Source organism: Mustelus asterias, chromosome 8, assembly GCF_964213995.1.
Source record: "Mustelus asterias chromosome 8, sMusAst1.hap1.1, whole genome shotgun sequence".
Classification (NCBI taxonomy): domain Eukaryota; kingdom Metazoa; phylum Chordata; class Chondrichthyes; order Carcharhiniformes; family Triakidae; genus Mustelus; species Mustelus asterias.
In genome coordinates, this window is record NC_135808.1 from 31,704,600 (window position 1) to 31,730,465 (window position 25,866).

The following is a 25,866-nucleotide window of genomic DNA, read 5'->3' on the forward strand; positions in this document are numbered from 1 at the left end:
AGCATTAACCCCTTCACTGCTGGCTATAAAATACACATACAGGAATCTGAGTAAATCTGCCCTCACCCCCACATGGTTCCATCAGATTCCCCAGGGATCTCAGCAACGAATCGTTTTTAAACTACTCCCACTGTCCCACTCTCAAATCCCAAAAGCCGGTATCAACACCAAATCATTCCTCTCTGCTCTGCTCCCTCCCCGAGCCATGTACCAATCCCAACTAAATCCATTGATTCACACTCTCCCAATATATCTGTATCTGTGTGGCCAAATTCCCCTCCAACTCCATTTTCAAGTTAGCGGACTACACCGCCATCTGAAACCCCCCACGACTTGCCTGGGCTTGCAAAATCTCACTAACTGTCCTGGCTGGAGATAATACACATCTCTTTAACCTGTGCTTAACCCTCTCTCCACTCACATTGTCTGTACCTTTAAGACTTGATTACCTGTAAAGACTCACATTCCAACCATTATTTTGTCAATTGAGTTTGTGTCTTTATATGCCCTGTTTGTGAACAGAACTCCCACTCACCTGATGAAGGAGCAGCGCTCTGAAAGCTTGTGGCTTGTGCTACCAAATAAACCTGTTGGACTTTAACCTGGTGTTGTGAAACCTCTTACTGTACAGGAAAGAGACAGAGAATCTGTTGGAATGGTGTGACGATGATAATCTCTCCCACAATGTCAGTGAAATGAAGGAGATAGTCATCGACTTCAGGAAGCGGAGTGGAGGACATGCCGCTGTCTACATCAATGGGGGTGAAGTAGAAATGGTCGAGAGCTTCATGTTTCTCGGTATTCAGATCACCAGCAACCTGTCCTGATCCCTCCACACTGATGCTACAGTGGAAAAACCCACAATGCCTCTACTTTCTCAGGAAGCTAAGGAAATTCAGCATGTCCACTACAGGTCTCACCAATTTTCATAGATGTGCTATAGAAAGCATCCTTTCTGGATGTATCACAGCTTGATGGGTTCTTCCACTGCTCCTGCTCTGACCAAGACCGCAAGAAACTAAACAGGCTGTGAACGTAGCCCCGTCTATTCACACAAACCAGCCTCCCATCCATTGAATCTGCCTACACTTCCCACTGCCTCGGAAAAGCAGCCATGCACTCTGAATATACTCTCTTCCATCTTCCTCCATCGGGAAAAAGATACAGAAGTCTGAAAAAAAGTTTCACGTTTGTCTGAAAACAACCGACTGAAGGACAGCTTCTTCCCCGCTGCCATCAGACTTTTGAAAGGTCCTATCACACATTAGCAGATCTCTTCAACCAACCTGTAATGTTATATTCTGCACCGTGTCCTTTCATTCTCCCCTATGTTCTCGAATGGTTTGTTTTGTCTGTATAGCGTACAAGAAACAATACTTTTCAATGTATCCCAATACATGTGAAAATAAATCAAAATCAATCCCAACTAAACATACTGACCTGAACTCTTCAGATTTCCCTGTATGAACCCCAAACTAATCCCACTGTCCCAATAACTCCCTATAACCCGATATCAATCCCAAACTAATCCCACTGCCCAATATCAGTTATCAACTCATCCCATTCCCCCACAGTGCAACATCTGCCCCAAACTAATCTCACTTACCCCATCTCTAATATGTTACTTCTTATCATATTTTTATTATTATTTGTGTATGTATTCATGTGAATGAAGTGTACTTCACTCGTTCGTTTCTTATTTCTTCATAGTTTAATTTTTCAGACCCTCTTTACTTTCCAATGTTTTATTTGACTCCTTTTCACTTCTCTGCCTGCACCAATGTCTGAGCCACTTGGTTCTGATCCCCAGCACAGGAAACACAAGGAGCCAGAGGTCCTGAATCCTCCCCATCCCGAATAGCAAAACTCTGACCCACACCAGAGACCAGCCAACCTGTGCCCCAGTGAGTGCCACTTACAGTGCCAACTCACACCTTCACCTCTGTGTCCAGTTCCAGCCTGGTGACGAGGACCCGCCCACTGAGCCCTGTCTAGTGTCCCCGCCCAGTCTGTGTCCCCGCCCATTGAACCCTGTCCAATCAGTGGCCCTGCCAACACTCTGACCCCGCCCCTTGCCTGGCCCCGCCCACTTCCAGCCCTGCCATTCTGTCAATCATGGCTCCCAATTGACAATCTTGTGAAAAGTCTGCTACCTTGTATTGATCATTGTGGTTCCATTCACTCCCAGTCTTCAAACACTTGGTCTAGTTTTATAAAGATAGGTGTCATTTCCATTACAGCAGAAAAACGCCACATTATAATTAAACAACATCTACAATCGAGGGACAATTCAGAATTGATCCACATCCAAAAGGAACATTGTCTGACTCCCAAAATCCCCTCCTCCACCTGGAAACAAAGTCCCCTCCCAGAATAATAACAACAACTTTTCTTTCAAGAAGAAATTAGATACAGCTCTTGGGGATGAAGGGTTCAAGGGATATGGGGGGAAGGGGAGATCAGGGCATTGAATTTGTTGATCAGCCATGATCCAGTGAATGGCAGAGCAGGCTTGAAGGGCTGAATGGTCTACTCCTGCTTCTAGTTTCTATGTATTCATGCAGAATCTTTAACACAATGAAAATGCTCAAGGCACTTCACAGGAACATTATTGAACAAAGAATGACACAGTGAAAGAAACAGATAGTACAACACAACCTAAAGCTGGGTCAAAGAGGTAGATTTGAAGAAGTGTCTTAAAGGAGGAAAGCAGAGAGACGGGGAGGCGAAGTGACGGAATTCCAGATCTTGGGCAACAAAAACAGAAAATGCAGGAAAATCTTAGCAGGTCTGACAGCATCTGTGGAGAGGGAACAGAGCCAATGTTCCAAATCTGGATGTCCCTTCGTCAGAGCTAAGAAAAAGAAAATAGGATGAGGTTTATACTCTTCAGGGTGGGGAAGCGGCTGTAAATGAAATGTATGGCATAGATAAAAGAGAAAGGGAATGTAAATGGTGATGATAAATGCTTGGAATAGTGCTACTAATGTCCATTAAGAAATCAGAATGTATAAATGGCAGACCAAAGGTGCAGAGTGTGGGGATGTGGCAGATGGCCCGAGTGGGGGAGAACGAGGGACAGGGTTGAAACAAGATGGAACGTGAGATTTTAGGAGGGGAAAAATTTTAAAAATATAAAGTAATAAAAATGGATTAATAACATGAAAAGAAGAAATGAAATAAAAGAAATAGAAATGGGGTGAAGGTGCAGGAGAGCGTTCATGCTGTAAAGTTGTTGCACTCAATGTTCAGTCTGGAAGGCTGTAAAATGCTCAATTGGAAGATGAGGCTGTTCCTCCAGTTTGCATTGGGCTTCACTGGAACATTGTAAAAGGCATGTGGACAGGAGAGCAGGACGGTGTGTTGAAATGGCAAGCAACAGGACGGACCGAAGGTGTTCAGCAAAGTGGTCACCCAGTCTGCGATTGGTCTCTCCGATGTAGAGTGGACCGCATTGGGAGCGGCGAAAGCAATAGACCAGATTGAAGGAGGTGCACCTGAAGCACTGCTTCACCTGAAAAGAGTGTTTCGGACCTTGGACAGTGAGCAGGGATGAGGTAAAGGGATAGGTGTTGCACCTTCTATGACTGCATAGTAAGGTGCTGTGGGTGGTGGGTGAGGTGTTGGGTATGAGGGAGGATGGGACCAGGGTGTCGAGGAGGGATTCTTCCCTGCGGAATGCTGACAGGGGGAGTGAGGGGGAGATGTGCATGTTAGGTGGATTGGCCATGCCGCCTTAGTGTCCCAAGATGCGTAGGTTAGATGGATTAGCCATGGTAAATGTGTGGGGTTACGGGGATATGGCGGGGAGAAGGCCTGGGTAAGATGCTCTGTCAGGGAGCTGGTGCAAACTTGATGGGCTGAATGTTACTTCAGAAGGAACTCTTCAAAATGCAGCTAATGAAAATACAACAAAGCTTACTCCAACTTATAAATCAAAGAAAGGGTTTAATAAAGAAACATAATTACTCCAAACTTGGGGCCATGCCCTGGGCCACTCCAAGCTCTTCACAATTCTACACAGTTCTTTATTTATAGTGAGTCAGCTGACCATCACATCATTCTGTAATTGGGTCCATCTTTTACTGGGTCAGCTGACCCTTATATCTTGTTCCCATTGGTCACATTACATCCAATCAAAGTTGTCACCGGTTACATTCTAGCGTGAATGGCCTCCTCCCGCACTGTAAGGATTCGATGATTCTGTGTGTTTAATGGTGCCATCATGCTGGGGTTGGCAGAAAAGGCGGAGGGTGATGCTTTCAATGCAGGAGTTGGTTTTCACCCACAATCTTAGTGAACCACATGGGTTTTTACCACAATTAACGAGAGTTTCACATTCACCATCACTGAGCTGAGTTTTAATTATTGATTTGAATGACACAGAGAGAGCAGGACACAGACAAACCCACGAGTCACCATCACAAAAATGGTGGCACAGGATGGGCTGCGGTCACATTTCATGACATTTTAATTTCAACCATCCCCCTTCATCCCCTGATTCTCTCCCTCCCCTGATGGGAGTTTAATATCAACACCATTCCCCTTCATATCGGGCTAGGAATCTCGGTTCAAAGTGACGGAGTTTCAGAGGGGCAGCATTTTTACCCTCATTGTACGCCCCAGCCCAGAAATAAGGGAAGAGTTTCTCAGTGAAGGTGTCAGTGAAAGTGTGGAGAACGGACATATCATCAGCATCGTAAAAGCTCACCTGTCCCCACTCATAATCCAGGAAAACTCCGATGTTCCTGGGATTCACAGTCAGGGTCAGGGGGATTTCTGTTCTTTCGAGGGCTTCATATCGATTCCCGTTTCTCAGCCACACAGCCCAGTAACCAGCTTCAGAACCCAGTGTTATCTTTCCCTTCCTATTGGCTGACTCTCTGGCCACACCCAGTGCCCAGTCAGTCTTGTTCCCGACCCCCACCTCCCAGTAATGTTTCCCCGATGTGAATCCCTCTGACCCCAGGACACAGTGACATACATCAAATCTCTCCGGATTATCAGGAACCAGCCAGGATTCCCGCTTACTGATGGTCACACTGCTCCGGTCCTCAGACAGGATGAGTTTACGATGTGCTGTGTTTGGGTCCAGCAACAGTGAGACTGCAACTGGAAAATACAAAATAAATCACAATAAATATGTTAACCAGAGGAAGCTGCATGGACACAGGTTACTAGTAGGTGTCTGTATAACTGGACTTAGAACACAGTCCAAAATATCTGCATCACCAAATACCTCAGTGTGTAAAGTGAACAGATATTACAGACTGGGTATGGTGTCCAGTTAGATATATTCCCAGACTCCAGTGTGTCCAGTGAGCAGATATTACAGACTGGGTACGGTGTACAGTTAGATATATTCCCAGACTCCAGTGTGGACAGTGAGCAGATATTACAGACTGGGTATGGTGTACGGTTAGATATCTTCCCAGACTCCAGTGTGTCCAGTGAGCAGATATTACAGACTGGGTACAGTGTACGGTTAGATATATTCCCAGACTCCAGTGTGTACAGTGAACAGATATTACAGACTGGGTACGGTGTACGGTTAGATATATTCCCAGACTCCAGTGTGTACAGTGAACAGATATTACAGACTGGGTATGGTGTACGGTTAGATATATTCCCAGACTCCAGTGTGTACAGTGAACAGATATTACAGACTGGGTATGGTGTACAGTTAGATATATTCCCAGACTCCAGTGTGTAAAGTGAACAGATATTACAGACTGGGTACAGTGTACAGTTAGATATATTCCCAGACTCCAGTGTGGACAGTGAACAGATATTACAGACTGGGTATGGTGTACAGTTAGATATATTCCCAGACTCCAGTGTGTACAGTGAACAGATATTACAGACTGGGTATGGTGTACAGTTAGATATATTCCCAGACTCCAGTGTGTACAGTGAGCAGATATTACAGACTGGGTATGGTGTACAGTTAGATATATTCCCAGACTCCAGTGTGTAAAGTGAACAGATATTACAGACTGGGTACAGTGTACAGTTAGATATATTCCCAGACTCCAGTGTGGACAGTGAACAGATATTACAGACTGGGTATGGTGTACAGTTAGATATATTCCCAGACTCCAGTGTGTACAGTGAACAGATATTACAGACTGGGTATGGTGTACAGTTAGATATATTCCCAGACTCCAGTGTGTAAAGTGAACAGATATTACAGACTGGGTACAGTGTACAGTTAGATATATTCCCAGACTCCAGTGTGGACAGTGAACAGATATTACAGACTGGGTACAGTGTACAGTTAGATATATTCCCAGACTCCAGTGTGTACAGTGAGCAGATATTACAGACTGGGTATGGTGTACAGTTAGATATATTCCCAGACTCCAGTGTGTACAGTGAACAGATATTACAGACTGGGTATGGTGTACAGTGAGATATATTCCCAGACTCCAGTGTGTACAGTGAACAGATATTACAGACTGGGTACGGTGTACAGTGAGATATATTCCCAGACTCCAGTGTGTACAGTGAACAGTTATTACAGACTGGGTATGGTGTACAGTTAGATATATTCCCAGACTCCAGTGTGTACAGTGAACAGATATTACAGACTGGGTATGGTGTACAGTTAGATATATTCCCAGACTCCAGTGTGAACAGTGAGGTGACAATAAATGATCGCAGTCTGGTCACTGTCCAGTGAGTCCAGCTGGATAGACTGAGAGTTTGATTGTGAATTAAAAAGATCTTCTGATCTCATTCTTGAATCCCTTAACCAGAGGAGCAACATGAAGAACGGTCGCTTGAGTAACATCCCTGGTGTTGCTGCCCCAGTGATCTGTTCACAGGAACAGGCAGCACCTTCAGATGTGTGGGAGTGCCGGGGCGGCGGGGGGGCGGGGGGGGGGGGGGGGGGGGGGGGGGCGGGTGGGGGCAGTGGCAGGGGGTGGTGGGCGGGGGGGGGTGGCGGTGGCAGGGGGAGGGGGGTGAAGAGAGCATGAAACTGTACAGAAAATGGACACAAAGCTGTGGAGTTTCTTACCTGGAGAGATTATCTGTTTCATTTCTTTCCACATTGCGTAGAGTAACGGGCCTCGATACCCTGTGTATGTCCTTTCTTGAAACTCCATTATCATTTCTGTCCGATTCTCAGATTTCATTTTTCTCGTGTCCATCCACATCTCTCCCCACACGTCCCACTTTCTGATCTTCAACCCGTAGCTGTGTAAATGAGATTGATATAATCACTCTCTGCTGGATACAGACTGTGGTCACAGTGTAAAACCCTGTGTGAGTTTAGATTAGATACTCACCTTTCTCTGTATCTTTTTAATTCCTGAGGGACAGAGAATCAGAAACATTTTAATAAAATGCTGTTTAGATTGTCATTTTCAATTATGGCAAATCAGTGATTTCAGTCAAGTGTGAAGGGATCACAGAATACAGAATCCGTACAGTGCAGAAGAGGCTATTCAGCCCATTGAGTCTGCACCGACTCTTTGAAGGAGCATCCCACCCAGGCCAATCCCGTAACTCTGCACATTTACTCTGGCGAATCGGCCGAACCCATGCCCCTTTGGACTGTGGGAGGAAACCGGAGCACCCAGAAGAAACCCACGCAGGCACGGGGAGAGCGTGCAAACTCCACACACACAACCACTCGAGGCCAGAATCGAACCCAGGTCCCTGTCACTGTGAGGCAGCAGTGAAAGGGAAATGTAGATAAAGAAAGCCCAGCCAAAGCCCTCCGCCCACCTATCCAGTTTAAGTGATTTCTAATTGCTGCCTCAATGTTCCTCACAAACCCTCCCTGGTTTCAGCTCCCATCTCTTCATTCCCATTCCTTTTCTGAACCTTTTATTCTGGCTCCAGTCACAGTCAGTGTGAGGGGTTGTTAGTGTGGGACAGTCTCCTCAACACTCCTGAACTCAATCCTGACTGATCCCTTTGTGCCTTCAGTTATACTGCAAACTGTGCATTGCTGTCATGGGGTTTGACCCTGTTATAAAATGCTGTTTACAATCACACCAACAGTTTGGGGATTGGGTTACAAAGGGTCACCTTGAGAAAGGAGACACTGTCTTGCTGCTCGATGTCTACACAAAGGTTCAATATTTTCTCCTCAAGTGAAGTCAGTTCCTCTTCAATTCTTCTCAGATTCTCCTCCATTGGTCGCAGATCTTCCTCCTTTTGTCTCCTCAGCTCTTCGATTAAATGTTTCTCTTTGTCTTCAAGATATTGATGGATTTTGGCAAATTGTGTGGAGATGTCTTGCTCCAGGGATCCAGTGAGTTGCTATGACAGTGAGAGAGATTGTTTAAACAGCGGGTTGTTAAAGGGTTGCAGTGTTGAAAGGGATCTGAAGTCATACTCACCTCCAGTTCTGAAATCTCCCTCTGCTGCTGCTGTTTGAATTCACTTTGATTTTTCTTTTCCTTCTCCATGGAATCCAAGGCTAATTTCAGCTGGTCCTAAAAATGGAATCAGATCTCAGCGTGATCCATTGTAATGTCTGCTGTTATATCACAAACTGTGAGGAGAGGTGTTCAGGGAGAGGTGTTAACATGTGGCACGAGCACTTTATAACCGGCAGAGTGAAAGGTATTGAATCAGACCAGCTTCAAACCAAGCAATGAATTATGGGCTGGAAGATAGAGAATGGGGCTATGTTACTGGACGAGTAATCCAGACAGCTGGACTAAAGATGCAGAGGTACGAGTTCAAACCCCAATTATTATTTTGCATCATTTTAAATTCACAGTAGAAAATGAAAAGTTTACTTGACTCATCTTAGTTGAAAAATCGATCCTATCAGAATAGGAAGCCTGGTATGATGGTGCCGGAGATCACTGGTGGGCAACCTGTGGCCCGGGGTGACCAACAGCCCATCAGGGTTGTGAGAGCGTCCCTCAAGACACTTTGCCGACCGTTGCCCACGCACAGGGTTACCACATTCCGGGTTGCTTTTTCCCTGCCGGAAGTGATACACACATCCGACAAGGACACGCAAACTGAGGTGCCTGCTGATTGCTCACAACACTGACTGTGAGAGCCCTGCCCTGTGCCCAATCAAAGCCTAAATGTTTATTTTGTTTTTAAACCACTTGAAGTTGATGACAGTTCTATTGATTTCCGAATGACTCAGTATTTTCTATCACGCGCTATGAAATGTACAGCGTGTAGTAAATGTATTCAATCTTCTTCAAGAGCCATAGTCAGTGGACATGCCCTATTTCAATCTTATGGCCCACTGAGAGGGCCCTTCCTGTGGCCCACTCACTCGCCGAGGTTGCCCATTCCTGCTCTGGACCAGTAATGCTGAATTCAAAATGATCCCTGCATTCTGCCCAAGATCCAGGAGGTGGTGCTGCTCAAATGAAGGAATTGAGTTGTTGAGAACATAAAACAAGAAGTTTTGCAAAGTGCTTCAAAATACATTTTTGTCAAATTCCTACCATGTAATGCATGCTGTTTTATAATGGGAAATCTCTAATAATTGCATGTGGACCAATGCTGCTCCATTGCTGTGTTGCTGTTACTGGGTCTGTGAGTTAATTGTTAAAAGCGGGTTATTTGGGAAACTCTGTGGAACAGATTCATCCCCCAACCCAGTGACAAATTACCTCAGACTCCTGCACTGTTGAAATGTCAGTATTGAGCTGGAGACAATCAACTGAACACCATTTGTCCATTAACTTCACATTGATACAGGGATATGGAGAGAGGGAGTAGGACAATGGGATTAGTTTGGCATTGATACTGGGTTATGGGGAGAGAGTGGGGCAGTGGGATTAGTGCGGGATTGATACTGGATTATGGGGAGGGAGTGGGGCAGTGGGATTAGTGCGGGATTGAAACTGGATTATGGGGAGAGAGTGGGGCAGTGGGATTAGTATGGGATTGATACGGGAATATGGGGAGAGAGTGGGTCAGTGGGATTAGTATGGGATTGATACTGGGTTATGGGGAGGGAGTGGGGCAGTGGGATTAGTATGGGATTGATACGGGAATATGGGGAGAGAGTGGGTCAGTGGGATTAGTCCGGGATTGATACTGGGCTATGGAGAGTGGGTCAGTGGGATTGGTTTGGGATTGATACAGAAATATGGGGAGAATGGGACAGTGGGATTAATTTGGGATTGATACAGGGCTATGGGGAGAGAGTGGAGCAGTGGGATTAGTTTGTACTTGATGCAGAGCGATGGGGAGAGAGGGGGACAGTGGAATTAGTTTGGGATTGATATTGGGCGATGGGGAGAGAGTGGGAGAGTGGGATTGATACAGGAATATGGGGAGAGAGTGGGGCAGTGGTATTAGTTCGGGATTGATACAGGGCTATGGGGAGAGAGTGGGGCAGTGGGATTAGTTTGGGATTGATACAGGGCTATGGGGAGAGAGTGGGGCAGTGAGATTAGTTTCGGATTGATCCAGGGGTATGGAGAGAGAGTGGGGCAGTGAGATTAGTTTGGGATTGATCCAGGGGTATGAGGAGAGAGTGGGGCAGTGGGATTAGTTTGGGATTGATCCAGGGGTATGGAGAGAGAGTGGGGCAGTGGGATTAGTTTGGGATTGATCCAGGGGTATGGAGAGAGAGTGGGGCTGTGGGATTACAGTGGAAACAATTATCTCAAGGTTTGTCCTCACCTTGTACTTTTGATCTGCTTTCTGTAGAGGCAGGAAGCTGTGGTCTGAATGTGGGGGGGAAGAGACACATTTGGCACAGATCAGAACCTCATCCACCTCACACAGCAGAATCAGCTTCTCCCTGTGTTCCTCACAGACTGACTGACTCTCCTCCAGTCTCAGCTCCAGTTGCCTGACTTTCTCACAGAGATTGCCCAGCACCCTGTTCCTGGTGTAGTTTCTCTGCGGGAGGACCAGCCGACATTCCGGGCAAGAATCCTTCTCCCCCTGCTTTCCCCAACACTCCTGGATACAGGATTGACAGAAGTTGTGCTCACAGTCCAGCCGCACCGGCTCCACAAACAGAGCCAGGCAGATGGAGCAGGTTAAATCCTCACTCAGGGTTAAGATGTGTTCACTGACGGCCATCTCCGGGAATGCCCTTAACCTGTCGCTCACTTCCAGTTTCATTTCTCCCAGATTGAACTCAATTCAAAACCCGCCCTTTTAAAGGGACACTGTTGTCAAACAAAGTCCTTTTATTCAGCAATGTTTTTTTGAACGTCAAAAATGTAATACACATTTCTTGGACCTGGGGGTCTCAGATTGGAGATGGAAATCTGGAGACGGGTCAGGAATTTGGACAAAGTCTCGCCCAAATGAATGAGACAAAACAAGAATGATTCCTCCATCAGAAATCCCACTTTTAACCCTTTCACTGCTGAAAGTGCTCCTGCAGGAATCCCAGCTGAGTTCCCTCAGCCCAGCAATGTTCCATCAGCTTCCCCAGAATTTCAGGCAAGGAACCTGTTTATTTTCAAATATCCCTCTCTGTCCCACTATCCCCACAATCCCATATCAATCCCAAACTATTGCATCTGTCCATCTTTGTCCAATAGCCCAGTATCAATCCCAAACTAGTCCCACTGCCCCACTCTCTCCCCATAGCCCAGTACCAATCCCAAACTAGTCCCACGCCTGGCATCCCAAAACTCAGTATCAATCTAAAATGACTCCCACTGCCCCACTCTCTACATCTTGATCTGTATTAATTGGAAACTCACCCACAGCTTCACTCTTTAAACATAGCTATGTATCAATATCAATTTTAGTCCACTGGCACTGTCTCCCTATATCCCTGTTTCAATCTCAAACTAATCCTACTGTCCCTATATCCCTGTTTCAATCCTGAAGCAATCCCACTGTCCAATTCTCTTCCCATATCCCAGTTAGGTGGATTGACCATGTTCTCGGTAACCCTTGCGAGGCCAGCTGTGTGAGCGCACAGTAAGACCCCACTGTGAATGTGTCCAGTGATGGGAAAAATTGCAGCCACTTTCAGGTTTTTCCAGAGTTTTTTTATTGAGGTCTCCAGTCGCTTGAAAGGTACAGAATCCAGTTCCCAGACTACTCGAGACCACCCCTCTTCCTCCCGTGATATTCCTCACATTTTCCGCATGCAGTGGTTGCCACAGACACCAAAGTTGCAGCAGGTGAATCCGTCCTTACAGTGTCCATATGGACAGGGGTTGCAGGGACATGTTTTCAGAATGATTCCGGCTTCATCACATTTCTCCTCCTCGACAAACACAGGGCAGACTCGAAACCTCACTGCAATCCAGAGAGAGACACAAATCCATCATTTGCCATCCCCTCTGACAGTGCGGCACTCCCTCAGCACTGACCCTGTGACAGTGCAGCAGTCCCTCAGTACTGACCCTCTGACAGTGCGGCGCTCCCAAAGTACTGACCCTCTGACAGTGCAGCACTCCCTCAGCACTGACCCTCTGACAGTGCAGCACTCCCTCAGTCCTGACCCACCGACAGTGCAGCACTCCCTCAGCACTGACCCTCTGACAGTGCAGCACTCCCTCAGTACTGACCCACCGACAGTGCAGCACTCCCTCAGCACTGACCCTCTGACAGTGCAGCACTCCCTCAGTACTGACCCACCGACAGTGCAGCACTCCCTCAGCACTGACCCTCTGACAGTGCGGCACTCCCTCAGTACTGATGCTCTGACAGTGCAGCACTCCCTCAGTACTGACCCTCTGACAGTGCAGCACTCCCTCAGTACTGACCCTCTGACAGTGCGGCGCTCCCAAAGTACTGACCCTCTGACAGTGCAGCACTCCCTCAGCACTGACCCTCTGACAGTGCAGCACTCCCTCAGTACTGACCCACCGACAGTGCAGCACTCCCTCAGCACTGACCCACCGACAGTGCAGCATTCCCTCAGTACTGACCCTCTGACAGTGCAGCACTCCCTCAGCACTGACCCTCTGACAGTGCAGCACTCCCTCAGTACTGACCCTCTGACAGTGCAGCACTCCCTCAGTACTGATGCGCTGACAGTGCAGCATTCCCTCTGTACTGACCCTCTGACAGTGCAGCACTCCCTCAGCACTGACCATCCCGCAGTGAGGCGCTCCCTCAGCACTGACCCTCCAACAGTGTGGCAATCCCTCAGTACTGAGCCTCCAACAGTGCAGCACTCCCTCAGTACTGACCCTCTGACAGTGCAGCACTCCCTCAGCACTGACCCTCTGACAGTGCAGCACTCCCTCAGCACTGACCCTCTGACAGTGCAGCACTCCCTCAGCACTGACCCTCTGACAGTGCAGCACTCCCTCAGCACTGACCCTCTGACAGTGCAGCACTCCCTCAGCACTGACCCTCTGACAGTGCGGCACTCCCTCAACACTGACCCTCTGACAGTGCAGCACTCCCTCAGTACTGACCCTCTGACAGTGCGGCACTCCATCAACACTGAATATCCTACAGTCCGGCGCTCCTGCAGCACTGACCCTTCGATGGCACCGCGCTCCCTCAGCGCTGCAAAATTTGTCTGGTGTCTCACCGTGAGATGTGGTGTCTTGTTTGGTTAAAGATAAATGATCGATTGGTAACTCATTACCCGGTTTGTGCCACACATGGGCGCTTGTCTCCAACCTGGTGCCTAACAATTTGTAACACAGCTCCTATCCCGTGTCCCAGATTGTACACTGGGCAATCTCATATTTAACCTTTGCTCTGCCAGACACTTCTGTCCCGCAGAGGCCTCCGATTGTCCGTGAATGGAATCTCACAACATTCCCCTGTCCTTTTTACGAAAAAAAATCCCCACTTCCACTTGCAGAGCAATGAAGATGGAGAGTTAACTAAAGGAGAGTGTTGGGGGTGAAAGGGGGCATGGGTGAGTGTCTGCTCTCTCCCAATCTCGGAGAACACACTCGCTCACCCTCCGTCACTGCGAGAGAGGAGAGGCAGTTCACGATGCTGAGGGAGGGGGAGGAGGGAAGACTGATCCCGGGAGGAGACAGCCAGACGGTGCAGCGTTACCTCAGCACTGACCCTCTGACAGTGCGGCACTCCCTCAGCACTGACCCTCTGACAGTGCGGCACTCCCTCAGTACTGACCCTCTGACAGTGCAGCATTCCCTCAGCACTGACCCTCTGACAGTGCAGCACTCCCTCAGTACTGACCCTCTGACAGTGCAGCATTCCCTCAGTACTGACCCTCTGACAGTGCAGCATTCCCTCAGTACTGACCCTCTGACAGTGCGGCACTCCCTCAGCACTGACCCTCTGACAGTGCAGCACTCCCTCAGTACTGACCCTCTGACAGTGCAGCACTCCCTCAGTACTGACCTTTTGACAGTGCAGCACTCCCTCAGTACTGACCCTCTGACAGTGCGGCACTCCCTCAGCACTGACCCTCTGACAGTGCGGCACTCCCTCAGTACTGACCCTCTGACAGTGCGGCACTCCCTCAGTACTGACCCTCTGACAGTGCAGCACTCCCTCAGCACTGACCCTCTGACAGTGCAGCATTCCCTCAGTACTGACCCTCTGACAGTGCGGCACTCCCTCAGTACTGACCCTCTGACAGTGTGGCACTCCCTCAGTACTGACCCTCTGACAGTGCGGCACTCCCTCAGTACTGACCCTCTGACAGTGTGGCACTCCCTCAGTACTGACCCTCTGACAGTGCAGCACTCCCTAATACTGACCCCCCTACAGTGCGGCACTCCCTCAGCACTGACCCTCCAACAGTGCGGCGCTCCCTCAGCACTGACCATCTGACTGTGCAGCACTCCCTCAGTACTGACCCTCTGACAGTGCAGCACTCCCTCAGCACTGACCCTCTGACAGTGCAGCACTCCCTCAGCACTCGTTGCTCTCAGATGCACGATATAACTTACTGTACTCGATCGAACAGCTGCATGGGTTCCTCTCATCGATCCTCAGGCAGAACTTGCAAAGTTCTGAAAAATCAGCAGGAATGAAATAATTAAATCTTCAAATTTAATCTCAGTGATCGAAACATTCAAATTTTCTCTCTCTGAGTCTTTCTCTGTGTCTCTCTCCCTATGTCTCTGAGTCTCTCTCTGTGTCCCTGTCTCTGCATGTCTGTGTGTGTCTCTCTCTCGGTCTTTGTGTGTCTCTTCTCTTTGTCTGTGTGAGTGTGTGTGTGTCTGTGTATGTGTGTGTGTCTTTCTGTGTGTGTGTCTTTCTGTGTGTGTGTCTCTCTCTCACACCTGTGGTGCTCGCTGGGGATACAGTCAGAGTTAGGAGCAGCGTGATGGTGACCAGTCGGTCCATCTCTCTCCCTGGTGTCGATCAGGAATTGGAGGGGTGGGTTCTGCCTCACAGAGTGTCGTTGTGTGGAAGATATGGGCTTTTTCTCGATGGGGACACTCCCTTCCCCACCCCAGAACCACCCACTCCCATCACCCTCCCACCTTGATATGATTGGATCCTGATGAATCCGGCCTCACCCACTGACCCACCAGACAGTGTGTGTCACCTTCCCCCACCTCCACCCAGGTTGTGTGAGTTGGCACAGTGAGGGAACATCGCGTGAAATCAGGATCTTGGAATCCATTCGCATTGCTGAACCAGAGCCAGACTCAAAGAACAAAGAATGAAGTACAGGCCCTTCGGCCCATCCACGCCCGTGCCGGTCACAATGCCCCAGATAAACTAGAGAAAAAAATCTTCTGCCCTTCCTTGGTCTGCATCCCTCTATTCCCTCCCTATTCATGTCCCCATCCAATTGCCTCTTAAATATTGCGAATGTACCTGCTTCCACCACCTTCTCTGGCTGCGCATTCCAAGCACCCACCACTCTTTGCATGAAAATCTTCCCCCGCACATCTCCCTTAAATTTTCCCCCTCTCACCTTGAACCTGTACCCCCTTGTAATTGACACTTCCACCCTGGGGGAAAAAGCCTCTGACTATCCACCCCTCCCCATATAGAAATATAGAAACATAGAAAAACTACAGCACAAACAGGCCCTTCGGCCCACAAGTTGTGCCGAACACATCCCTACCTTCTAGACCTACCTATAACCCTCCATCCTATTACGCTCCATGTACTCATCCAGGAGTCTCTTAAAAGACCCTTTTGAGTTCGCTTCCACCACCAATGACGGCAGCTGATTCCACTCGCCCACCACCCTCTGTGTGAAAAACCTAGCCCTAACATCTCCCCTGTACCTACCCCCCAGCACCTTAAACCTGTGTCCTCTCGTAGCAGCCATTTCCACCCTGGGAAAAAGCCTCTGAGAGTCCACCCGATCTATGCCTCTCAACATCTTATACACCTCTATTAGGTCTCCCCTCATCCTTCGTCTCTCCAAGGAGAAAAGACCGAGCTCCCTCAGCCTATCTTCATAAGGCATGCCACTCAATCCAGGCAACATCCTTGTGAATCTCCTCTGCACCCTTTCAATCCTTCCTATAGTGAGGCGACCAGAACTGAGCATAGTAGTCCAAGTGGGGTCTGACGATGGTCTTATATAGCTCCAAGTATCAATCCCAAACTAATCCCACTGCCCCGCTCTCCCCATAGCCCTGTATTAATCCGAAACTAAGCCCACTGCTCCACGCTCCCCATATCATTAAAGCAATCCCAAACTAACCCCAATGCCCTGCTCTCCCGAGATCCCTGTTTCAATCCCAAATTAATCCCACTCCCCCACTCTCCTTCCATCCGTTTCAATCCCAAACTAATCCCTCTGCCCCATTCTCTCTATCTCCCTGTTTCAGTCCCAAACTAGTCCCACTGCCCCACTCTCTCCCCATAGCCCTGTATCAATCTCAAACTAATCTCACTGCCCCACTCTCTCCCCATAGCCCAGTATCAATCCCAAACTAATCTCACTGTCCCACTCTCTCCCCATACCCCTGTATCAATCCCAAACTAATCTCACTGCCCCACTCTCTCCCCATAGCCCAGTATCAATCCCAAACTAATCTCACTGCCCCACTCTCTCCCCATAGTTCCTGTATCTATCCCAAACTTACCCCACTGACCTGATCTGTCTGCTAATATTTTTCTTCTGATAAAACATTTTTATTATGAGTATGTATTAATGTGCACGAAGTGTACTTTCACGAGTTGTTTTCTGATTCCTTGATAGTTTAACTTTTCAGATCCTCTTCACTTTCCAATGTTTTATTTGACTCCTTTTCACTTCTCTGCCTGCACCAATGTCTGAGCCACTTGGTTCTGATCCCCAAGGAGCCAGAGGTCCTGACTCCTCCCCATCCCGAATAGCAGCACTCTGAGCCACACCAGAGACCAGCCAACCTGTGCCCCAGGGAGTGCCACTTACAGTGCCAACTCACACCTTCACCTCTCTGCTGTTTGTGCCCAGTTGCAGCCTCGTGACAAGGCCCCGCCCACTCTCCAGCCCCACCCACTGAACACTGCCCAGTCTCCCCACCCATTGAACTCTGTCCAATCAGTGGCACCACCAAACCCCCTGACCCCGCCCACTATCTGGCCCCGCCCACACTCAGCGCTGCCAACCTGTCAATCGTGGTTCCCAATTGACGACCCTGTGAAAAGTCTGCTGCCTTGTCGTGATCATTGTGGTTCCATTCACTCACAGTCTTCACATATTTTCTCTAGTTTTGTAAATCTTGTGGAGATGTCGGTGTTGGACTGGGGTGGGCGCAGTCAGAAGTCTCACAACACCAGGTTAAAGTCCAACAGGTTTATTTAGTAGCACAAGCTTTTGGAGCATTGCTCCTTCATCAGGTGAGTGGGAGTTGGGTTCACAAACAGGGCATATTATATACACACAGATTCAATATCAAGATAATAGATGGAATGCGAATTTTTAACAGGTAATCAAGTCTTTACAGGGACAGACAATGTGAGTGGAGAGAGGGTTAAGCACAGGTTCAAGAGGAGTGAATTGTCTCCAGCCAGGACAGTTAGTGAGATTTTGCAAGCCCAGGCAAGTCATGGGGGTTACAGATAGTGTGACATGAACCCAAGATCCCGGTTAAGGCTGTCCTCATGTGTGTGGACCTTGGCTATCAGTCTCTGCTCAGCAGGCCCGGGTCCACATGCAGAGTGGGGAATGGAGTGTCCACTGGGTGAGAGTCTGCCTGGAACTGGGCGGAGCACAAAGCAAAGCTGCCTCCGATATGGGATTGGCTGCGCCAAATGATTGACATGTCCATTGTAGGCGGAGCCCAAGTCCGAGCATTACTTGATTGGCTGTTTGAGCCGTCAATCAGAGCGCTGAGCTGTTTGATTGGAGCTGTGTGTTGGGTATTGGGTGTGTTTATTGGAAGCATTTCCCTTCTGATTTCCAGGCTGAGTTTTGTTGATGGGTCATTGCTGAATATGAGAAGGTGAGGTGTAATTATCTGGGAGGGCAGAGTGTCTGAGGATTCTTACTGACTTCCTATTGTTAAGTTGTGTGTGTGTTGGGAGCTGGTTATTATCCTGTGGACTGGGAATGGTCAGTTCTGTCTGTGTGTTGGATGTTTTCTGTCTTTTCAAATCTATCTCAAGATCCCCTCCATCCTCCTCTCTCTGTAACCTCCTCAAAAAGCGGAGACTTTCATTTATATTGAGCTTTTTACAATCACCAGTTGTCCAAAAGCTCTTTACGTTGTGGTCACTGATATAACGTGAGAGACATCGCAGCCAGTGTGTGCACATCAAGATCCCACAAAATGCAGTGTAAGAATGAGCAGATAATCTGTTTCTTACTGATGTTGATTGAGGTATTGTTACAATCCTGGTAGAGACTGAAAACTTTATTTCAAAAGATTTAAATTCTCAGTGACCAACTTCAAGGAATTCCCTGATAAGCTTCAACATTTTCGCACTCTCACTGTAACAAAGTAACAAAACCAAGTGTCTGAACAATACCTTGTCGTCAACTAATACAGCACCCTGCAGTAAAGATATCCCCCTTTAATGCTTAACCAGACCGAACACACCACAGTTATACTTCATGTTTCGCTATCTGCATGTAGTTTTACAGGAACCAACCTCAGACCCAGCTCCTATCAGACTCTTCTTCCTGTGTCTCTGATTTGTGACTTTCAGTGACCGTTAAAAGACGTTTCTCTGAGTTTCCATGAGAATTCCAAACTGACTGCCAACGAGGAGGTTCCCTGGAGGAAATTCCTCCCCCGGCCTCCCCAGGTTGAATCTTCTGGTATTTTAGATTGCTCAGGGGTGTATTTCTTGTCCCACGTTCTCCCTGAAAACTTTGAGAAAGAACCTCCTCTCCCCTCTGCTGACCATACTGGCTGCAGTCCTCTATCTATGCCCCCCCGCCCACCCCTCCACTCCCTCTGCCCCCCCCCCCCCGCCCACCCCTCCACTCCCGCTGCCCCCCCACCCACCCCTCCACTCCCTCTGCCCCCCCCCGCCCACCCCTCCACTCTCTCTGCCTCCCCCTGCCCACCCACCCCTCCACTCCCTCTGCCTACCATCCCTCCCCTCGTCAAACACCGACATCTCCACGTGGACTTGGAGCCGGCTCACCAGCTCCCTGACATTGAGAGTTGTCTGTGTTGTTTACCCTCCAGTGCTCACACAGGGGAGCTGTCCTTCCAAAGCACTGTCAGTCTCAGCAGTGTCTGTCTCCAACCTTTCCCACCATCAGTTCCATCATTTCAAGAAGGCTAATTTAGTCTTGGACCACATCTCCAAACATCACCAGAAGAAGACATCAATATGTATGGAAGCTGCTGTATAAACTCAGCATCCTTTCAGTGCAGCGTCAGGTACAAGTCACTCTCTGAGTCACTCTGATCAAGAAGGTAATCAGATACTCAGTGGTTAGAAAGGCTTCTGCTTCTAATCTACCAGCACAAACACCCGGGGGAGGAGCCATTCCTGGGGTAGTATGGAGGGACTTCAATTAGCCTCAGCGTCTCTGGTCTATGGAGGGGAGAATCGGCCAGGAATCCCATTCCTCATCAGTGAGTCCAGCTGGGAAGTCAGGGGGAGGGCAGGATGTGTCTCGGCTGTGACAGTCTCCATTTTCTCACAACACTCACTGTCTGGGTCTACACATGCTGAATGGCCACTCAAACAGAGCACGAGAGGTTACTCAATGTCCACAGTCTGTACCTTGAGGATTGGAGGGAATGGGAGAGGACAACAGCTTGTATTTATAGACCATTCTAATATAGTCAAAGGTCCCAAAGTGTTTCATAGACATGTAATCAGAGAAAAATTGATACTGGGAGATATTATGAAGGGATGACCAGAAATATGATCATCCAATTTAACACATCAGCCATGCCGCATACAGAAATCCCATTTTTGATCTCTAATTGGCCCAATTTCTCTTTTCACTAGTTAAATGCCAATAGAAGACTTTTGGATTCCCTTTTATGTTCCCTCGCACAATCTTCTCAGTCTCTCTTTCCTTCTCTTACTTGGTTTTCCAATTCCCCTCTGAATCTACAAGAGACGAACTAGGAGCAGGAATAGGCAATTCAGCTCTTTGAGCCTGCTCTGCCGTTTACTCAATGTCCCAGCATCCACCGCTCTCTGGGGCAGTGAATTGCACAGATTCAAGACCCTTTGAGAGAAATAATTTCTCCTCATCTCTGTTTTAAATCTGCTGCCCCTTAATCATAAAACTATGACCTCTTGTTCTAGGTTTCCCCACAAGAAGAATCATGCAGTCTACGTATACTTTGCCAATACCTTTTATCATCTTATGTACCTCAATCTCCTCTCATTCTTCTGAACCCGAGAGAGTCCACGCCTAAACTGCTCAACTTCTCTTCATAAGACAGAGTCCTCATCTCTGGAATCAATCTCGTGAACCTCCTCTGAACTCCTTCTAATGCCACTATATCCTTCGCAAATAAGAGGATCGAAACTGTGCACAGTACTCCAGGTACGGTCTCACCAATGCCTTATACAGTTGTAGCAATACCTACTTACATTTATACTCTATTCCTTTTGCTGTAAATACCAAAATTCCATTTGCTTTCTTTATTACCTGCACACCAGTTTTCTACAACTCATGTACGAGGACACCCAGATCGCTCTGCACTGAAGCAGCTCAAAGGCTTTCTCCAGTTAGATAATAATTTGCCAGCTCCTCTCTTGTATTTTCCACCTGACATGGGTCATAATCACACTTTTCCTCCATCACCTTAATCTCTGTCTCTTTCATCATCCAGGGAGCTCTGGATTTCTTTGCCCTGCCTTTCCCCTTGTGGTAATACACCTTGAGGGCAGTTCCTCCATCCCGCTTTGCTGCTTTTGGAAAAACAATTTAAAACTACAAAGGGTTGTGAACATAGCCCAATCCATCACTCAAACCAGCCTCCACTCATTGACACTGTCTACACTTTACACTGCCTCGGAAAAGCAGCCAGTGTAATCAAGGACCCCACGGACCCTGGACATATGCACTTCCACCTTCTTCCGTCGGGAAAAAGATTCAAACGTATCAGGACATGTACCAGCCGACTCAAGAACAGCTTCTTCCCTGCTGCCATCAGACTTTTGAATGGACCTACCTCGCATGAAGTTGATCTTTCTCTCCAGCCTGGAGAACACTGTAACACTGTAGACTGTAACACTACATTCTGCACTCTCTCCTTCTCTGTCTGTATAACGCGCAAGAAACAATACTTTTCACTGTACACTCACACGTGACAATAATTAATCAAATCGAGGGAGACTCGAGCGGAGGCTGTTTTGCGGTCTTCCCGCTGGGCGCCACGGCGTCAGCGCGTCTCCCAGTGCCGGATTTCTGGTGCCATCAGTTCCGTGCCAGAAATCGGTGGGGAGCTGCCTGATGTGTTCAGCAGCTCATTTAAATACGATTGAAATGCTATTAACGGGCCCGGGTCTGAAGTCTCCAGACCTGTTCGCCTCCCTCCCACCACCCAACCAGGAGTATTTCACTCCAACGGGATTTAGTATCGATTCCCACTTGCGGGGAGCTGGTGGCCCGACCCTGCTAGAGTGAAGGGGGGGCAATCGAGGCCCCCAGAGGGTCGGGCGCCGATGGGGTGCCCCCTGGGCATTATCACCTTGAGAATGCCAGGCTGGACCCCCTGGCACTGTCCAAGGGGCAAAGTGCCAATTTCGAGGGGGCACCTTCCAAATGCCCACTGGGCATCGGACAGTGCCCAAGGACGTGGGGCCTAATGGGGCAGGGCCTGAAGCATGGCAGGGCCTCTGGGGTGGGGTGGGGGGGGGGGGTGGCTGTTGAGGGCGGGGTGTTCCGCTGCCACTCTGACTGGGATCTGTGACAGAGGCAGGGAGGCCAGCGATCGGAGCTGGCCATTGGGGTGGGGCTTCGGGGAGGGCGTTCGGCATTGTGGTTGGGGGGACGGTTTCGAGACTGCCGATGGTGGTGGGAGATCGGAGAGGGGGGTGGGGGGCGATGGTGCGGGGTGGGGGGGGGGGATTGAGGCGGGCTGGGCTGGGGGAGTGGTGGGTGGTGGAGATCGTGGCTGGGCTGCTGGGGTGGGGCAGGGATTGAGACGGTGGTCGGGGTGGGGCGGGGATTGAGACGGTGGTCGGGGCTGGGCCCAGACATGTCCGGGGGGGGGGGGGGGGGGCGCAAGTAATCGGGTTGTGGGGGGGGGAGGTGGTCGCAGGGCCGACGATGCGGGTGTTGCAGGGCTGGCCAGCGATCGGGAGGGCGACTGCACATGCGCTGATCTCTGCTATGACAGATTGGTGCACACGCAGTGGCCTGCTCAGCGCGATGCTGCCGGCCTCTGCTACAGGGACAGGCCCCGGGCACAGATTTCTGAACTGATTTACTCTGCAGTGCAGAGTGTGGGAGATTCATCTTCAAAATCCTGCTGAAAAAAACCAGCATGATTTACTCCAGTTTTTACGGGAATTTGATAGTTAGAATTTTGGGAGAGTTGTCCCCTTGACTCTGCCTGATTAATTTGCTCTTTAAAGGCATCCTACTGTAAAAGTCCAGGACACAATATATTCGTGAATGTCACTTTCTCCATCAATGGGTTTATAATTTCCAGTTCACAGAAAGCATAACATTTTCCTGAAGAATGAAACACTTGCATTTATATATCACCTTTCGCAAACTCAGCATCTGCAAGCACGACAGCCGATGTAGTGTTTATTGATGGGTAGTCACTGTTCTATTTTCGCAAAAATGGCAGCCAATTAGGACACAGCAAGCTCCCACAAACAGCAATTTGATAATGACCAGATAATCTGTTTTGGTGATGTTGATTGCAGGATCCATACTGACTGGGACATCAGCAAGAACGCCCCTGCTCTTATACAATGTAGTGTCATGGGATCTTTTACATTCACCCGAGAGGGCAGACAGGGGCTTTGTTGAACTCATCTGAAAGATGGTGCCTCTGACAGTGCAGCACTCCCTCAGTACTGCACTGGAGTGTCAGCCTCACCGCTCAAGTCTCTGGAGCGTGACTTGAACCGACAACCTTCTGACTCAGAGATGAGAGTGCTAACTAAGCCATGGCTGACAATAATGTATAATATTTCTGTTGTATTAGATTCAGTTTCCAAGGGGTTCAATCCCAAGGCTGTGTACAAAATGCTTTCCCCCTTTTAAACTGGCAGCCTGGAAGTTTGATTTGATTTAAAGTGGTAACTAGTTGGAGCTGCAGGTATCAGTGTTGTGTTTGTGTCTGGGTTCCTGAGGTTGTGAAAGTGGTAAAGTCCCTGGTGTCAGGAGAAGTGAAACTGATGGAGAAAAGTGGGTAGACTCCAGGGGTGAGGAACAACCTACAGACTCGGTGCTGATAGAGGATCACCACATCGAGCAAAAGCCCAAACTTCCTAAATCCCACTGACTCAAACAGAGCCACACTCCAGAACAACCATCGACTGTCTGAAAATCCCTGGTATTCCTCAGGGATATTGGCAGCAGTGCATTCTCCTCCCACCATTAGATCTGCTGTATCTGGAGGACTTTCTATTTCCCCAGGTTCTGCTCCCAAACATAGTATCCAATGATATTAAGGTCAATAATAAAGAAGTGTCTGAGAGACTGAGGCAGGTGAGTCTTGATCCTGAACTGGGTGTGTGAGTGGCCCATGAAAATCGCACTCTTCAGGGACAGGTTAGACTCCCCAAACACTTGACAGTCTGTGTTCTCCCTCCCCAAGCGTCCCTTTGTATCTCTCCCTCTCGCTTTTGCCCCTCTCTGCGGTGTCTCATCCTCCAGTGCCCCTGTCTCTCCTGGAACAATGTCCCAAAAAGTGAGGAGATGGTGAGTGAAGGAGCAGAATTTATAATAATTAAATTGCATAATATCCACACTCATGTTCAGCAGTCTGACTATCCTGTGGGGAATCAGGTGTGGAAATGCCCCTTATGCTGTGTGAGAAGATCCAGCTGAGAGACCTGTTTACTCGGTGCTTTGAGCTGAGCTGTTTGATTGGAGCTGTGTGTTGGATATTGAGTGTGTTTATTGGAAGCATTTCCCTTCTGATTTCCAGGCTGAGTTTTGTTGATGGGTCATTGCTGAATATGAGAAGGTGAGGTGTAATTATCTGGGAGGGCAGAGGGTCTGAGGATACTTGCTGACTTCCTATTGTTGAGTTGTGTGTGTGTTGGGAGCTGGTTCTTCTCCTGTGGACTGGGAATGGTCAGTTCTCACTGTGTGATGTTATTGGTCTTTTCAAAGAGCTTCTTCCACTCTATCTCTGAATTTTGGAGAAGATACAGAGGAGATTTACTCGAATGTTTCCAGGATTGAGGGATTTCAGTTCTGTGGATAGACCGGAGAAGCTGGAATTGTTTCCCTGAGAGCAGAGAAGACTCAATTTGTTCGAGATGTTTAAAATCATGAAGTGTTTCGAGTAAATAAAGACAAACTGTTCCCATTCACAGAACATCGATAATTAGAAGTTATAGAAAAAAGATGATTGAAAAAAAATCAGAGTTGACTTGATGAATAATATTTTTACACAATGTGTGGTTAGGATTTGGAATGTACTGTCTGATAGGGCGATGGAGGCAGATTCAATAATAACCTTCACCAGATTCAAACCTGGACTCTAAGGTAAACCCAATGCTGCTCCTGACATCTCTATCCACTGGTTTGATGATAATCATGGAATGAGGGCTGTGCCTGCCTGTGGGATTGTGGTGAATACAATCCTGCTGCTGCTGATGGCTCACTGCACCTCATGGATACCCAGTTTTGGGATCTGTCCTTTGTCGACTTTCCCAGTGATGATTAACAGGGTGAAGTACTCACTCATCAGCTGGGAGGGGAGTTGTAGTTTTCCTTGAATTTGTTTGACCTGAAGGCATGAGATTCCATGGAGTCAATATTGAGAACTTCCCGTGTGAATGAGATGGGACATTCCCAGGGATGGTGAGGGAGGAGTCTGGGATGTTTCCAGATTGATACGATTCAGTGAGTATCACTGCTACTTGACCAGTCTGTGAGCAGCTCTCCTCACTTGGGGACTTGTCCTGTGACCTTGGGAAGAGAGACTTTACAGATTTCACTGGGCTGAGATCAGCTTAATCTTATTCTGACACAATGTCAGGATTATCCAGATCTCCCTGATTTTCCTCTGATTGGATTTTGTAGTGATTGTTTCTCATTGTTTGCTGGGCCACTTCACAGGGCAGCTCAGCGTCAACCATGTTGTGTGGGAATGGAGTCACATGTAGAGCAGACCAGTTGTAGCAGGTTCCCTTTCCTGAAGGACAATATTTGGGTTTTGAGGACAATCTGAAAATGTTCATGTTTTTATTTTGATTCTATTGCAATGTGCAGAGTGCAGTAAATTCAGTTTCACAGTATGGAATGATTGAGACTAATAACATTGATGCTTTTCAGGGGAATGAGATCTGCCCATGAGGGGGGAAAAGGAACAGAAGGATATGCTGATAGAGTGAGATGAAGAGGGATGAGGGGAGGCTTGTGTGAAGCATGAACACCAGCATGGTCCAATTGGGTCAAATTGCCTCTTGCTGCACTGTAATACTCAGTCT

General features: G+C 48.3%; 1 protein-coding gene across 1 annotated transcript; it reads right to left on the reverse strand.

The window, feature by feature from the left end:
- Positions 1 to 3,931: 3,931 nt before the first annotated feature.
- On the reverse strand, positions 3,932 to 11,055 carry LOC144496982 (zinc-binding protein A33-like). The gene is made up of 6 exons (XM_078217644.1): positions 10,624 to 11,055; positions 8,355 to 8,450; positions 8,041 to 8,274; positions 7,293 to 7,315; positions 7,022 to 7,200; positions 3,932 to 5,112 (listed from the first exon to the last, which is right to left on the reverse strand). Exons 1-6 carry the CDS (start codon positions 11,029 to 11,031, stop codon positions 4,532 to 4,534), a joined length of 1,521 nt encoding a protein of 506 aa, XP_078073770.1. The 5' UTR covers positions 11,032 to 11,055; the 3' UTR covers positions 3,932 to 4,531.
- Positions 11,056 to 25,866: the final 14,811 nt, after the last annotated feature.

Excerpts from the sequence above, each read along its gene's own strand:
- LOC144496982 (XM_078217644.1), bottom strand. The coding sequence starts at position 11,031 with ATGGCCGTCAGTGAACACATCTTAACCCTGAGTGAGGATTTAACCTGC. Across the intron at positions 7,201-7,292 it reads TTAAAAAGATACAGAGAAAG|CTACGGGTTGAAGATCAGAA; the intron begins GTGAGTATCTAA and ends TCATTTACACAG. Across the intron at positions 5,113-7,021 it reads GAAACAGATAATCTCTCCAG|TTGCAGTCTCACTGTTGCTG; the intron begins GTAAGAAACTCC and ends TGTATTTTCCAG.